Consider the following 17,282-nt stretch of genomic DNA (forward strand, 5'->3'; position numbering starts at 1 on the left):
CTGACAAGGAGAAGTGATAAGAATTGTATACAATGATCCCTCGCTATATCGTGCTTCGACTTTCGTGGCTTCACTCTTATCGCGGATTTTAAATGTAAGCATATCTAAATATATATCACTGATTTTTCGGTGGATCGTGGATTTCTGCGGTAAGGGTCTTTTAATTTATGGTACATGCTTACTCAGTTGGTTTGCCCAGTTGATTTCATACAAGGGACGCTATTGGTGGATGGCTTAGAAGCTACCCAATCAGAGCATGTATTACGTATTAAATAAAACTCCTCAATGATATACGATATGCTTCCCATGTGGTGCTTGATTGTTTGCTTTTCTCTGTCTCTCTCACTCTCTGACATTTTCTGTGCCTGACGGAAGGGGTGTGAGCAGAGGGGCTGTTTGTACAGCGGCTATTTGCCTAGAGGATACGGACGCTCCTCTAAAAAATGCTGAAAGACTACCTTCACATTGCTTCCTTCTTTGCGGCCGCTTTATCACGGTGCTCGGCATACTTAAAAGCCCAACAGCACGTATTGATTTTTTGATTGTTTGCTTTTCTCTCGCTCTCTCTCTCTCTCTCTGACATTCTCTGCTCCTGACACGCATTCCTTTGAAGAGGAAGATATGTTTGCATTCTTTTAATTGTGAGAAAGAACTCTCATCTCTGTCTTGTCATGGAGCACATTTTAAACTTTTGACTAAAGGGTGTTATTTCATGTCTAGAGTGCTCTAATAATGTTAACAGTGTGGGAGAGTTTATAAGGGCTTAAAATATATAAAAATAACCATACAAACATATGGTTTCTATTTCGCGGATTTTCGCCTATCGTGGGGAGTTCTGGAACGTGACCCCCGTGATCGAGGAGGGATTACTGTATGCTGAAAGACCCATTATATGTGTTGGTAACCAAACAAGACTGCAATCCATCACTAAAGATCTGCATGTTTTGGTAGATATGTCTTACAACTATTATCACAGTCATGATCCAGTCATTGGCTGCCAACTGTTTCCTGACCCTGTGGTCAGGGCTGCCAGGAAAGGCATTTTATCCACCCTTATGCCAGCACTGGAAGAAGCTAGTATGAAAATGTATATTTTTACTAAGTTTATTCTAGACTTGAAATGCAAGAAAAAAGCAACAACAGGAATCAAAATGAATAAAAAGACACTGAACTTCTGCAGGGCAACTGCAACACAAGGTAGGAGAAGATGTGTGAATTGCAGCACAGAAACCACAGTCTTGTGTACAAAATGTCAGGTCTCTGTGTCTCGTGGTAAACAAATTGTCCTAAGGACTGGCATGAAAAATAATTTTGAAAATAGAGATTATGATTAATAGTTACAAATGTTTGCTTGTTGCTTCAGATTGATATAAAGTGTACATATGTGTGTGTATTTATTTATTTAGCTATCTCTGAAAAACTAAAACATTAACTGCTACCACAATATATGTTTTGAGAGATTGTTTAGGCACAAAAAACTAAATGCTTCTAAAAAGGCAGAGTATTTTTCCAAACAAGAAGGCACCTTGTGCCAAACAGTATAACTTTGCAATGCTATGGGATATGACATATAAAATTGTTACTGTGATGATGCCCGACAGATTTGGGCACAAACAAAATGATTCCAGGGTTGTCCATCATAAAATGTCTTGGTCATATACTGCAAAACCTTTATTTTTTGGAGAGAAATCCCTGAAGCATCCATTTTTATTTAATTTAATTCATGTTGGTGTATACAAAGAGTTTAATCATATAAATACTTTTAAAAAATTTCAAGTGTTGTACTCTCTTCTCTTCAGCTGTTTTGAGCTGCTTTATTATATAGCCAGTGTAATAGCCATTTATTTTTGGGTATGTTCTTTAGGTGCAATAATGCTAAAAACTCCTAGTGCACAAGGGGTTTGAAGGTTTTCAGTGCATGCCTCTTTGCTTTTTTTACTTCATCAGTTAATGTGTTTTTTTTTTTATATAAAGTACCCACTCATTAATTCATTTGAAATGAGGACTACTTCAGGTTCTAGGTGTCAATGTTTAAAAGATCTGTGATCCATACAAGCAAATCCAATTTTTTTTTCCTCAAAGACTGGTATAAAATTTTGTGCTGCCAGCCAAGCCAATGCACTGCAGACACAGAATGGCTTTCCAGGAATAGTTTCCCTGTAGCACATTGGTAGAAATGTTACTGTAATAGAATAATATTTTTAGCTAGTATTATTTCTTTATTCTTAACATCCTCACAAATCTGTTTTTAGTTGTGTAATTTTCAATGTAATATGTGATTTGTTTGTAGGTCTTTCCTTTAAGTAGAGAATTCTCATTCTGTCCACCTACTGATAGTGTTCTATCTCTCACTTACATTTGACATTAGCAGCAAATTCAAGCTTTCTTCTGACTTCTTTTATGGCATTATTATTAAACATGTGAAAAGGACTTGTGTGCCAGCCTGGAGTTGATTAATGCTTTCGAAATTACATGAATGTTTTAGTTTATAAGTTTGGCCTTTTTTCTTCACCTGTTAATGTCTTCTGAATAATTGTTGCATCATTAAAATGTTATATTTGTTACTTAGTGTAATTTTTTTTTTGTCTCTCTTTCCACCTTTTAGGTCACAGAACAAAAAACCAAAGGTAAGCGTACATTAATTTAGACCATTTAATTTTCTTTGCATGGTTTTATGCTTCTTGTTTCTGGTTAAAGATAGGTTATCCTCTGTATCCACTTGTCTCTGCTCTTCTGTTTGTCTTTCTTTTTTTGTGTTTTATTTTGTTTGCCATACTTTACCATCTCATGAATACACAGTAATTACAGTGGGTACAGAAAGTATTCAGACCCCCTTCAATTTTTCACTCTTTGTTATATTGCAGCCATTTGCTGAAATTATTTAAATTAATTTTTTTCCTCATTAATGTTCACACAACACCCCATATTGACAGACAAAAAAAAATTTTGAAATTGTTGCAGATTTATTAAAAAAGAAACTGAAATATCACATGGTCCTAAGTATTCAGATTCTTTGCTGTGACTCTCATATTTAACTCGGGTGCTTTCCATTTCTTCTGATCATCCTTGAGATCACCTTCATTTGAGTCCAGCTGTGTTTTGATTATACTGATTGGACTTGATTAGGAAAGCCACACACCTGTCTATATAAGACCTTACAGCTCACAATGCTTGTTAGAGCAAATGAGAATCATGAGGTCAAAGGAACTGCCTGAAGAGCTCAGAGACAGAATTGTGGCAAGGCACAGATCTGGCCAAGGTTACAAAAAAATTTCTGCTGCACTTAAGGTTCCCGAGAGCACAGTGGACTCCATAATCCTTAAATGGAAGACGTTTGGGACGACCAGAACCCTTCCTAGAGCTGGCCGTCCGGCCAAGCTGAGCTACCGGGGGAGAAGAGCCTTGGTGAGAGAGGTAAAGAAGAACCCAAAGATCACTTTGGCTGAGCTCCAGAGATGCAGTCAGGAGATGGGAGAAAGTTGTAGAAAGTCAACCATCACCGCAGCCCTCCACCAGTCAGAGCTTTATGGCAGAGTGGCCTGTCTGAAGCCTCTCCTCAGTGCAAGACACGTGACAGCCCACATGGAGTTTGTTAAAAGACACCTGAAGGACTCTGAGATGGTAAGAAATAAGATTCTCTGGTCTGATGAGACCAAGATAGAACTTTTTGGCCTTAATTCTAAGCGGTATGTGTGAAGACAACCAGGCACTGCTCATCACTTGTCCAATACAGTTCCCACAGTGAAGCATGGCGGTGGCAGCATCATGCTGTGGGGGTGTTTTTCAGCTGCAGGGACAGGACGACTGGTTGCAATTGAGGGAAAGATGAATGCGGCCATGTACAGGGATATCCTGGACAAAAACCTTCTCCAGGGTGCTAAGGACCTCAGACTGGGCCGAAGGTTTACCTTCCAACAAGACAATGACCCTAAGCACACAGCTAAAATAACGAAGGAGTGGCTTCACAACAACTCTGTGATTGTTCTTGAATGGCCCAACCAGAGCCCTGACTTAAACCCAATTGAGCATCTCTGGAGAGACCTAAAAATGGCTGTCCACCAACGTTTACCATCCAACCTGACAGAACTGGAGAGGATCTGCAAGGAGGAATGGCAGAGGATCCCCAAATCCAGGTGTGAAAAACTTGTTGCATCTTTCCCTAGAAGACTCATGGCTGTATTAGCTCAAAAGGGTGCTTCTACTAAATACTGAGCGAAGGGTCTGAATACTTAGGACCATGTTCTGCAACAATTTCAAAAATTCTTTTTTTTTGTCTGTTAATATGGGGTGCTGTGTGTACATTAATGAGGAAAAAAATTAATTAAAATGATTTTAGCAAATGGCTGCAATATAACAGTGAAAAATTGAAGGGGGTCTGAATACTTTCTGTACCCACTGTAGTTTACTTTGGAAGAATTTGATCCAAAGCCTTCAATTTCCCATCTACCAACAGCCTGGATATGAGAACCATCATCTTAATTTGGAGCTTCCATTTTTTCACTGAAGACGCAGTGTTTGCTTGCTGGAAATAACAGTACATCTACAAATGATAGCAATGCAGCCCTGAGGCCTTTAAGCAGAGCAGTATCTACCAGCTTCCCAGAACAGTGATGTCAAAAATGTACCCTTAGTTGGCTATCAATTTTTAAGATAAGAATATAATTGTACTTTATGCGTAGGAGTCCTACCAGCTAGGCTGTTTCAGTGTTTTAATAGCAAAGAAAGTGAGTAAATATGTTTAAAATGAATGATCTGAGAAAATGCCAACCAGTTTTCATCAGCAAGGAAGGCAAGGTTACTTAAAAGAGCATGTTAAGTCACTATGAACACGCAAAACAAATCAAAAGTCTGATGTACTTTTTAAACAAAGTGGTTATGTGGCTTTTTGATTCAAGTTAGGTTCATAAGTTAAAGTAAAAAGTAATTTACCTCTCACAAAACATTTAACATCGGAAAAAGTGATTTTTGTTGGGTCATCCTTTAAAATAAGGGAACTAAAAATGGGAAAGTTTAGTAAACAATTGGCCTACAAATGGCATTTGAATTTACTATCAGGTGTGGTAACCATCAGTTTACAGCTTTGTCCATTTTCATCCTACTGCTTATCGTTTCTTCTTTGATCTTTTGTTATGGTAGGTCTTAAATTTATTTGTTCAAAATGCAATTAAACTATACTGGGGAAATTGAATTTGTCATTATCTGTCCAGCAGAGTTCAAATGGACAGGCAGTGTATGAAGTCCACAAGGTATTAAGAGCACTTCAGAGTACTGTACAGCATTTAGTAAGACAAATGACAGTTTCTGTGAGCACTATATATTGGTGGCAGTGATTTGACTTTTACTGTTCTCTGTATTGCCACAATGTGCTTTTCTGATCCTGAGACTTCAATCACAACATTGTTGTCCCTCTAACTGTGCCATATTCTAAGTATCCTATAGTAGATTCCTTCCTATTGGTGTTTTTTTTTTCATTTTCTAGTAATCGAGTTGCATCAAATGTAGTGTCAAGTTGTGTTTTATAAAAGCGTATTTAATAGCAAACTATTAACAAATACTAGCAAAAGAGTAAAATGTTCAGAAGCAGGCTGCTCATCTGAGATACATTGTCCGTTTAAGAAGTGATGTTTTTGTTTTTAATCATATGTAGCTTATTGTAAATATCAAAATTTCCAAGTAGTGGACTTGTAGTTTTTTTAGCTGCAAGTGAATGACCATGTAAAGTCAGCATTGGAATATTGATTATAAAGTAGACACCAATCAATAGCTAATGAACAGAAGTAGTGCTGAAGCACCAAATTGATGATGTCAATAATACGTTATGCTGAAAATAGTTGACAACACATTTTGGTTTCATTTGGTTGCCTTACGTAATAGGTATGCCATTTCATTGTTCAAGAATAACATCAATCACATTTTGAGAAATGGCAGAGATGGAGACTGTAAATATGATTGAAAAGCTCTTCTCTGGACTATTTACAATTCTACTTGAGAGTTATTTGCTGTGTTTTAATGTATGCTTTTGAATGCAATCTTGTTATATTCTGCTCAATTTAAATGAATGTTTGTGACTGTTATTCCTATGAACACTATTTTTTAGAGCAATATCCTCTGGAGGTTGTTATTTATGTATTCAAGTTCCACACTACCTCATTGTTGATATTTGGCATTTGTTTCCCCTTTCTTTTCTGGGAATGAGAGAGCCACACGTGTGGTTGCAGTTCCACCAGAGGAGCCATGCACAAATTATCTCTTGTTTTCTCACATCTTCGGCTTATGTGACTGTGCATTTATAGAATTTTGTAGTATAGCTCCCAGGTTCCTTTTCACAGGCCAAGTGTGTCATTCAACATCAAGATTGAGAGTGTTGTGTTTTAGAAGTATATGTGTTTATTGTTTGTTTTACAACTTTAATGGTTTGTGATAATGGATATCCAGAGGGTGAACTTAAGATGTTTTTATAGGATTTCTTACCTGAGATGTGTCATTTGGAGTTGTATGTGGCTGGTGAGTGCCTGTTGCCATTGAGGCATATAAGAGCAGGGGACATGTGAAGAGAACCCAAGCCCAGTGTCACAAACACAGATGCATGCTGCTTGGAGCTTAAGTGTTCGTTTCTGCAGAACAGTGGGAGTTCTTATGTTTTTGAGCATGCTGGAAAGCTTATGTATCTTTCATTGTAATCCAAAGGTTTGTGTTCAGTGTCCCAGGTGAAATGCTATTGGTGACTGCCACACACTGAATTACTATATTGACAAACCTTGCATATAATTTTGTTCTAATGTGTACGATAAATTGACCCGTTCTACCTCCATCAAGAAGATATAATCCACACCTTCTGAAACGTTGCAGTTCTGTGAATTTAGCAGTAAGGACTTTTTCAATACCCTCTTAGAATGAATAAATACTAAAATTCTGAGCAGTACTACTATAGTTATTGATTTACATAGTAAGGAAGTAGTAAGGAAAAAATGCGGACAATTATATAAATGCAAGACCCAAAACTATATGCTAACATTATGATATATAAAGAAATACTGTCCATTTGAAAGTTTACCATCACCAGTATAAGTAGAGATGTTTGGCACAATGAGAGGTGTTACATAGTCTTATGACTGCAGGCAAAAAAAGAAACTGTAGCTCACTATGGTAGAATTGGCTCATGGGTAAAAGGACAACACCTTATGGAAAGAATTAGGAAAGTTTGCTATTATGGCCTCTGATTTTTGCCAACATCCTTTTCTTCTGCCAGTGACTCTGGGATCAATCCTGTACTGTACCTCACCTTTCTGTTAAGCAGTTATAAGACTCGGGATGTGTTTAGCATATTCGTGACACTGACAAAACCTTAAATTTAAAATAGAATAGTTTTTCCTTTAATAGTGATCAATTTTTAAAGGATGTGTTTAGCATACTCGTGACAATGACAAAACCTTAAATTTAAAATAGAATAGTTTTTCCTTTAATAGTGATCACTTTTTAAATTTATTAAGAATTTCTAACTTTTCAGACTACTTAGCATTTTATTTTACTGTCCTTTCATATGGAAAAACATGTATATTCTTATTTTTCTAAAGTGTTTTAATTTCCACCTACACCTCTAGAAGATGCATCTTCTCTGGATTTAAAGAGAAGAATGATGTGTTATTAATGCAATTTTTTCCTTTTCTTCCAATCCAGTGCCCGAGGTGACAAAGGCAAACCCCTCCCAGCCACCGGCCGCCAGCCTCATTGGCAGCAGCCCTGCGCCGCCCCCAACGGTGGCAACAATGCCAAGAGGGTGGCGCTGCCGAACGGACAGCCGCCTAGTGCCCCTGCCCAGCGCTACATGCCCAGGGAGGTGCCTCCGCGATTTCGCTGCCAGCAGGATCACAAGGTGCTGTTGAAACGGGGCCAGCCCCCTCCCCCGTCCTGCATGCTGCTCGGGAGTGGGGGGCCGGCCCCCCTCAGCCACCCACAGACTTCCTCTACAACCAACCCGGGGGATAATGGAAGTCCCACAGGTGAGTTCATTACTGGATTTATTTCTAGCTAAAATTCTGTTCTTTGGGTGTAGTTATATGGAGAAGGTACTGTATTTTCCTTTTTAAAGAGTTAAAGTCTAGGGTGTGCTTGCCAGTGCAGATTTGTGGACCGTCATGTTTCGGCACAGTATGGTCTGGGTACAAAAAACCAGGAAGGAGAGAGAGAGACATAAATACAGAGGAGGAATGGTGTGAAGAAATCTCAGGAAAAGAGTATGCAGTAGTAGAGAAACAAGCCATAAAAGAGGAAAAAGCAGCATACAGAAAGACAGCAACGGGAAATAGAAATGTGAAGAACAGCCCAGTGCCTTCAGCTGTATAACATGCAAAATTGGATATGCAGCTACACAGAAGACAGACCCGGGAGTTGCACTCTTGTGCTCTTTTTAGTAGAAATTAGTACTGCCAGTATCCAGAAGAACTTCACAGAATCCTTTAATATAGCATGTGCAAGAAAATGTCAGTAGAGGACAGTTGTGATTAATATAGATTAGGTGAAAGGTCATGTAGGCGACTTTTTTTTTTTTTTTTGCGCTACCCCTGAGTTTGTTTCTTTTTTTTAGATTCTAATTTGGGGGCTGCTTCCTCCTCTTCTGCTGCTGCTTCAAATTATGCAAATTCCACGTGGGGGCCAGCGGCTGCCTCCACTCAGTGCTGGGACAAAGTGATCGTAGACGGGTCAGACTTGGAGGAGTGGCCTAGCATTGCTGGGAAAGAGTTGGAAGGAGGCAGTGGGACAGTGCCATCACCGGCAGAGAGCAGCAGCAGTGGCGAGTGCAGCATCGGTATCAACCCCAGTGCCTCAGGAGCTCCCACACAGCCGTCGTCGGGACTGCAACAAGGGGCAGCAAATTCCAGTTCTGTGATGCAGAGCAATGAATGTACGCAAGGAAGCGGTAATGGGGGGGCCTGGAGCCTGATTACTGCTGGTGTGAATGGAGGAGGAGTGGCAGCCAAGTCCAAACCCACACAATCTTCCAGTCCTTCAGCAGCAGATGGGACTGCTGGTGGAAATAGTGGCACAAGCAGTTGGAAAGGCACTGGCAGTACCAACTTTAATCCAAATAGCAACCCATCAGCCTGGCCTGCACTAGTTCAGGATGGATGCTCAAGTGGAGGGTCAGTGCGAAAGGTAGGAGGTGAATTGGAAGAGGGAGTCTGCATTACCAGCAGTGGCCAGTCTGAGGCAAGGGCTGCTTCAGAATCCCCTCCTGCAGCAACATCATGTTTGAATCCCACCACAACCACCTCAGTTACCACACCTGCCCCGTCTTCGAGCATCAACTCGGCAAGCCATCTTCACCACCAGAACCCGTCCACACCGAGGGAGCAGCAGGAGAGTGAAGAGTTGATAGGCTGGGCAGCAAGCCAGGAGCCAGCTGCTGGACCAAAAAAAGGTGGCAACAATGGAGGCCCACTTCCAACTTCTTCCTCTTCCCGTAGTGATGAAGGTGGTAAAGGAGAGGTCAGTACAGCACTGGAGGACTCCTCTTGGAGATCCCATCAGCCAGCCCTTCAGAATAAAGGAGGGGGCACATCAAGGACTGATCCATGGGACAATTGGGGGAGCAGCAGTGGTGGCACTTCATGGGGCTATGGAAATCAGGACAATGGTGGTAATGGGGGAGGGAAAGGGGGTAAAGCCTGGGGCAGTGGAGGAGGGGAGGGGACAAAGACTGTGGCAGTTGCAGCAGCAGTAACTCAGGGAGTATGGGGCAGCACAGCATTGGGAGAGGACCTCTCAGTGGGGGAGTGGGGAACAGGTGGGGTCCCTGCAAGCAGCAGTTTGCCCCTTACTAATAGTAATACCAATCCAAGCACTACTGGAGCATGGGACAATCAAAAGGGACTGCAAATGGAAGGTGGCGGCCAAGGGAGTAACAACGCCTCTGGCTGGGGTCGTTCATCTGGCTCTGCTGGGAGTGAGACTGGGGGTCAGGGCAGCACTGGAAGCAACTCCCGGTCAGGGGGAGGAGGAGGTGGAGGTGGTAGTGGAGGTCATAATTCCTCTTCAGGGGGCCGCAATCGGGGGCACCACCAAAGGCCTATACAACATGACCCGGAAGCGGCCTTACAAAGCATGCTAAGCAGGACTGATTTGGATCCCCGAGTGCTGTCCAACTCGGGCTGGGGCCAAACCCAAATCAGGCAGAATGTGGCATGGGATTTAGATGAAAGTAGGGGGGGAGTTGCAAACCCTGTGAACAGCACAGCTGCTGGAGAAAACCGCAAAGTGGAGAACAATAATAGAGGGACCGAAGGGTGGGAAAGTAGTCACAGCACCCTAACTGCTAATCCTGCCAATCTTGGCACTGTTTCCGCCAATCCTGCTGCTGCTGCAAACAGTGGTCATGCTGCCACCACCACATGCTCATCGGTCGCCAACAGTGCAGCCATTCAAGCCAAGAACTCAGGGGGTAATGGAGGAGGCTGGGGGGGAGAGCCTCTTCCCCCAGGCCAAAGCAGCGGGCAGCCCAAGACTTCTGGCTGGGGTGATGCAGAATGGAGGGAGCGAAGTGTGGGTGGAGGGCCGGGAATGAACAGCTGCCAGGGTGGCTGGGGGGACTATAACAAGCCATCTCCTACAGGAACTTCAAGCTGGGGTCCTCCTGGCCATTCTGGTCCTGGGCGAGGTAATTCTGAAGACAAGAATGTACCAGCATCCCCACCAAGTTCATCATTCAGCTGGAAGGAAGGCAGCAAAGAAGGGGGCTGGGGAAGGCAAGGGGGTAGCAACAACAGTGCCACCCCCAGTTGGACAATAGCAAATAAAAATGACAATGGCTGGGGAGAACCAGAACCTGTGGTTAACAAACCAGGATGGAGGACTGGAGGTGAGGGAAAGACTGGCCTGCCTTTGGGTGTAGCAGCTGCAGAGATGGGCAGCTGGGGTGGGGGTGTAAGTGGTGGGCCTGGGCCTGGGCCTGGTACAACCTCGGGTCCCAGCTGCTGGGATGAACCTACAGGGAGAGGAGGGTGGGGGGAATCAGGAGGGAAGCAGGGTGGATGCAGTAGCTGGGGCAAACAGCCACTATCACAGACGTCTTCGCAACACCAGGATTCGTCAATCCAGGGTTCATGGGGTCAACCATCTGGTGGACGTTCGCTCCCACCTCCACAGTCTTGGACTTCTGGACCTCTCCCCCCATCAGGTCATATTGATGATGAGCCAAGTGGTTGGGAAGAGCCATCTCCCCAGTCCATCAGTCGAAAAATGGACATTGATGATGGAACATCAGCCTGGGGGGACCCAAGCAGCTACAATTACAAGAACGTCAACCTGTGGGACAAGAACAGCGCATCTTTAGCAGCCCAGCCACCACCATCTCAGCAGCCGCCACCACCAGTGGCATCATCCATGCAGCAACCAGCTTCACAGCCAAGTGGAGCTGGCCAGCCACCTCCTCGGGATGTTATTGCAGGTCCCTCATCGGTTGGAAAGACTCCTGGCTCAGGTAGGTGAAGCACTTATCCTGTTTTATGCTGCATGTTTTCAAGTTAGAATTACCAACAACAATGGCTTCTAGTGGGTCTGGTTGGTGTGGATGAAAGCATAAGCAGCCTGTTGATGTCGGGGCACATAGGAAGTAATTACAGTATCCTGTAGTCCTTGATCATTAAGCCCATGTTAAAAAAGAAAACAAAAAAGTTGGTCGTGTGAAGTTTTTCCTGTTTTTTGCTGTGTTTCACTTTCTTTTTCCAGTAGGTGTTTGGAATTTATCTTGTTAGGTGAAACTAGCAGAAGACTTTAACCTTTGTTTGGACTTGAGACCTTATAATTAGAAAGCACCTTGGTATAGTGTTCACTATAGAGGAACTGTATCAAATAAGTTTGTTTACTTTAATATCTTATCCCTCTTTCTTTCCAGTATGGAACAGCTCTTCTTCCTCTGGCCCTCCAGTTGACAATGGCACAGCTGCCTGGGGAAAACCTACGGACACTAGCTCCACCTGGGGAGATCCAGAAGATACTGGGAAAGCAGCAAGTGGCTGGGGAAACCCTTCTCCAAACCCTGCCAACCCCGTTAAACCTGGTAAGTGCTCACACGTGAACATTGTTGGCTATCAAAACCAGAACATCAATGTAAATGTTAAAGCCCTCCCTTTTAAATTCATTGTAATATTGATGCTGTATGTTTTTATGGCTTACTGTATTATTAGACAAGTATTGCTCTAATATTACTCTAAATTCAAAAGGTTTCTAGATTTTGCAACTTGGGTTGAATGCAACTTATTTAAATTACATAGTGTTTTGTCCGTGCTGATTTGTTGCACCCTGTGATGTAATCTTGCATACCAGGTCTCTGAGAAAAAAGTATCTTTTATTTCAGTACTTTATTGGTAATTTTGAGACTTGTAACAGTGTTTGTAATTAGCTTTGTGTAAACACTCAATTTTGTACTGATTATTGGTAAATATCAGTCTTATGAAGATTTTCATATTGATGTCTTGTCTGTTACAGACATTGTTTTTGAAGTACAATGTTTTCTAGTCGGTGGATCTGAAATATATGGAAGAATACAGTAGAACCACCTGTGTAGTATTGTACCCAACCTTTACCAGTCACATATCATTTTACTTAAAATTGTATTTTTACAGAGCTCCTAAAGGGACATGAGCCCCCCAAACAAAAAAAAAATCTTATTTCATTGGCCATAGTTGCATCTGCGTTTTCTTATTTTACCAAATACCCTCTTGATACTGCAGCAGATGAAACAGATTTTTCAAAAGGCAAGTTTCTGTGAGAGATTTGGCCACTATAGCAGGAGTCATCATTGTGTACTGCATAGATGTTTGGTAAGCTATGAATGATACACCCACCGCAATTAAGGCATAAGGTGAAGCTAGGTTTTTTTTTATTTAAACAAAAATGTATTGCATTTTTTTTAAGTTTGAGTATGGATGGTATTTCCTTATGGTCTATCTTGAAAGGGAGTGCTATCCAACCAGCTAGGAAGATGAAGAAATGTAATTTGGTTATTTATGAATAACTCAGTGCAGAGATAAATTCAACAATACAACATTTTCCACAAAGAACCCTCAAAACTTAAAAGCAATTTGTTGAATGTAGTCTATCTATAAAAATGTATAGTATAGTTGCAAGTATGTGTTGAGTAAACCTGTATCTAACATCCGTTTTGGAAAATAAAATTTGGAAAAACCCAGCTCCACCATTGTAGGAGCTTCTTTAATTTATGATATTGGTTATGTAAAGGAATATCTGGAGAATTTTTTACCAAAATGATACTGTCTAAGAAATCTTAATAGACCACTCTCCAGAACAAACCTATAGGTACTTTTAGAGCTACTTGTTAATGAAAGCTGATATGAGACTTGTGAGAAAAAAAAATAACTCCATGGTTCCAGTTTTTTCTGGAGACTTTTTTTTAAACGCCACTTGATCTGTGTAAACAGAATTGGAAGAAAATATGGAAGAATTGAGGACTAACCTTGAATCTAACTTTGTTATTAGTCAATATTGGAAGTCATAATTATTTTTGAGTTGAGTTGCAACTCTGCTACCCTTAAATAAGAAAAGTATATATCAAAAAATAGTACCATACCCACCAAATACCAGTCTTTATAATTGTTTGAGGCACAAAACTAAGAATGGAAAAAAAACAATTATTGATGACAGTGTTAACGAAGGCTTTTGTGTTATTTTTATTTATTTTGTTCCTTTCTATTAAAAGGTTCGAAATCTATGCAAGAGAGCTGGGGTGAGAGTGAAAGTTCAGTGACAGCAACCCGTCATCCCAGCTGGGAAGAGGATGAAGATGGTGGTGTGTGGAACAGTGCAGGTTCTCAAGGCAGCAATTCCTCTTACAATTCATCTGGCTGGAGCCAGGGAGGAAACAAAAAGGCCAATCCTAAGGTATTTGCATCTTGTGTGGCCATGTTTTATAGAGCTTTCATGCCTCTTGTAAGTCAGCCAAGCACAAAAGCATCTCTGTATTTGAAATCTTCAAGTCATTGTGACTAGTAATGAGCGAACATTACCGATTTTGCATTGCCATGGGTTTCCCGAAATCATGGAAACGTTCACAGCATTCACCGAACTTGGTGAAATGCAATAAATTCATTGGGGAAGGTCTAACTGAATTAGATTTGACTGTATTATATTGGTGAAATCATCTTTGAAGTGTACCTGAGGGCTAGGAACACATCTTCCAATTATACTGGAACGATTATTGTGGCCAAAAAAGTGACCTGAGCTGTGCAGCAGCAGTACAACAGCAACATTTATTTATATAGCACATTTTCATACAAAAAGTAGCTCAAAGTGTTTTACATACTGAAGAAAAGAAAAATAAAAGACAAAATAAGAAATTAAATAAGACATTAGCTAACATAGAAAAGGAGTAAGGTCTGATGGTCAGGCTGTACAGAATAAACAAAAAAAAAAAAAAAACTCCAGATGGCTGGAGAAAAAAATTAAATCTTCAGGGGTTGCAGGCCATGGGACCTCCCAGTCCCCTCTAGGCATTCTACCTAACATAAATTAAATAGTCCTCTTTGTAGTTGGGGTTCTCACGGAGTCACTTGATGTTGATGGTCAAACAGACTTCTGGCTTTTAACCCATCCATCATTGTTGGAACATTACAGTGCTTTGAGTACGCGCCACCACCAAAAGGACACCGGAAAAGGAAACAAGAGAGGGTAGAGGTTAGTACAGATTTTAGAGCCACCATGAATAGTTATTATAAGAAGTTGGATATACAGAGTATCAGGATTTTAATTACAGTGAAGTTATTTGAAGGCCATGTTAAAGTAATGTGTTTTCAGCAGTTTTTTTAAAGTACTACACTGTATTAGCCTGGTGAATTCCTATTGGCAGGCTATTCCAGATTTTAGGTGCATAACAGCAGAAGGCCGCCTCAGCACTTCTTTAAAGTTTTGTTCTTGGAATTCTAAGGAGACACTCATTTGAGGATCTGAGGTTACGATTTGGAATATAAGGTGTCAGACATTTCGATATATAAGATGGGGCGAGATTATTTAAGGCTTTATAAACCATAAGCAGAATTTTAAAGTCAATTCTGAATGACACAGGTAACCAGTGTAGTGACATCAAAACTGGAGAGATGTGCTCAGGTTTTCTTTTTCTAGTTAGGATTCTAGCAGCTGCATTCTGCACTAGTTGGAAACGATTTATTTCTTTTTTGGGTAGTCCTGAGAGGAGTGCGTTACAGTAATCTAGTGGACTGAAAACAAAGGCGTGAACTAATTTCTCAGCATCTTTCAATGATATGAGGTCTAACTTTTGCTATGTTAAGTGAGAAAATGCTGTCCTATTGATCTGATTTAATATGCGATTTAAAATTTGGATTACAGTCAACAGTTACCCCTAAGCTTTTTACCTCCGTCTTGACTGTTAATCCTAATGTATCCAGTTTATTTCTAATAGCCTCATTGTATCCATTATTGCCAGTCACGAAGATTTCAGTTTTCTCTTTATTTAACTTGAGAAAGTTACTATTCATCCATTCTGAGATACAAGTCAGATATTGTGTTAGTGAATCAAGAGAATCGGGGTCATCGGGTGCGATTGATAAATACAGCTGTGTGTCATCAGCATAGCTGTGGTAGCTCACATTGTGTCCTGAGATAATCTGACCTAACGGAAGCATTTAGATTGACCAACCACTGTGCCTCCATGAGGTCAAAGAAGAAAACGCAATCAGACAAATAGAACTATATATATATATCTATATATATATATCTATATATATATATCTATATATATATATATATATCTATATATATATATATATATATATATATATATATATATATATATATCTATATATATATATATATCTATATATATATCTATATATCTATATCTATATCTATAAATATATAAATAATACGGTAATCCCTCCTCGATCTCGGGGGTTGCGTTCCAGAACCCCTTGCGATAGATGAAAATCCGCGAAGTAGAAACCATATGTTTGTGTAGTTATTTTTATATATTTTAAGCCCTTATAAACTCTCCCACACTGTTAACATTATTAGAGCCCTCTAGACATGAAATAACACCCTTTAGTCAAAAGTTTAAACTGTGCTCCATGACAAGACAGAGATGACAGTTCTTTCTCACAATTAAAAGAATGCAAATAGATCTCTTCAGGAGCAGAGAATTTCAGAGAGAGAGAGCGCTCGCAAAGAAAAGCAAACAATCAAAAAATCAATACGTGTGCTTTTAAGTTTGCAGCGGCATTTTTGAGAGTAGCGTCGGTATCTTCTAAGCAAACAGCCCCTCTGCTCACATCTCCTCCGTTAGGCGCAGAGAACGTCCGAGAGAGAGCGAGATTAAAGCAAACCATCAAAAAATAAGTGTGCTTTTCGAAGCACCACGATAAAGCGGCATTTCTTAGAGGTGTGTCTGTATTCACTAGGCAAACAGCTTCTGTGCAAACAGCACCTCTGCTCACAGCCCTCCGTCAGGCGCAGAGAATGTCAGAGAGGGTGAGATAGAGGCAGAGACGAGCAAACAATCGAGCACCTCATGGGAAGCATATCTTCTAGCATTGAGGAGTTTTAGTTAATATGTAATACATGCTCTGATTGGGTAGCTTCTAAGCCATCCGCCAATAGCGTCCCTTGAATGAAATCAACAGGGCAAACAAACTGAGGAAGCATGTACCATAAGTTAAAAGACCCATTGTCTGCAGAAATCCGCGAACCAGCAAAAAATCTGTGATGTATATTTAGGTGTGCTTACATTTAAAATCCGCGATAGAGTGAAGCATGAAAGTCGGTCGATATAGCGAGGATTACTGTGTGTGTGTGTATATATATATATATATATATATATATATATATATATATATATATATATATATATATATATATATATATATATATATATATATATATATATATATATATATATATATATATATATATATATATATATATATATATATATATATATATATATATATATATATATATATATATATATATATATATATATATATATATATACTATGTAGAATTATTAGGCAAGTTGTATTTTTGAGGATTAATTTTAATATGGAACAAACACAGTGCTATCAGTCAATCCAAAATGTTAATAAACCTGAAACCTGAATGTTTCTAACGGAAATGTGAGTGTGAACATCATCAGGGGAATACATATGTGCACAATTATTAGGCAACTATTAGTGTGCAGATTTATTATGCAACTAAAGGAAAAATGAAAATTTTCCCATCTCACTTGTTTATTTTCATCTGTTATAGTGAGAATAATA

General features: G+C 40.2%; 1 protein-coding gene across 1 annotated transcript in view; it reads left to right on the forward strand.

Moving 5' to 3' along the window:
* LOC120536756 (trinucleotide repeat-containing gene 6B protein-like) overlaps window positions 1–17,282 on the forward strand; it is a 99,779-nt gene that overhangs the window by 34,076 nt on the left and 48,421 nt on the right. The window contains 6 exon segments of the mRNA XM_039765241.1: window positions 2,606–2,627; window positions 7,678–7,749; window positions 7,752–8,000; window positions 8,585–11,476; window positions 11,891–12,055; window positions 13,715–13,896. Of these exon segments, the coding sequence (XP_039621175.1) occupies window positions 2,606–2,627; window positions 7,678–7,749; window positions 7,752–8,000; window positions 8,585–11,476; window positions 11,891–12,055; window positions 13,715–13,896 (3,582 nt within the window).

The sequence above is a fragment of the Polypterus senegalus genome, chromosome 10, assembly GCF_016835505.1.
Source record: "Polypterus senegalus isolate Bchr_013 chromosome 10, ASM1683550v1, whole genome shotgun sequence".
NCBI classification, from domain to species: domain Eukaryota; kingdom Metazoa; phylum Chordata; class Cladistia; order Polypteriformes; family Polypteridae; genus Polypterus; species Polypterus senegalus.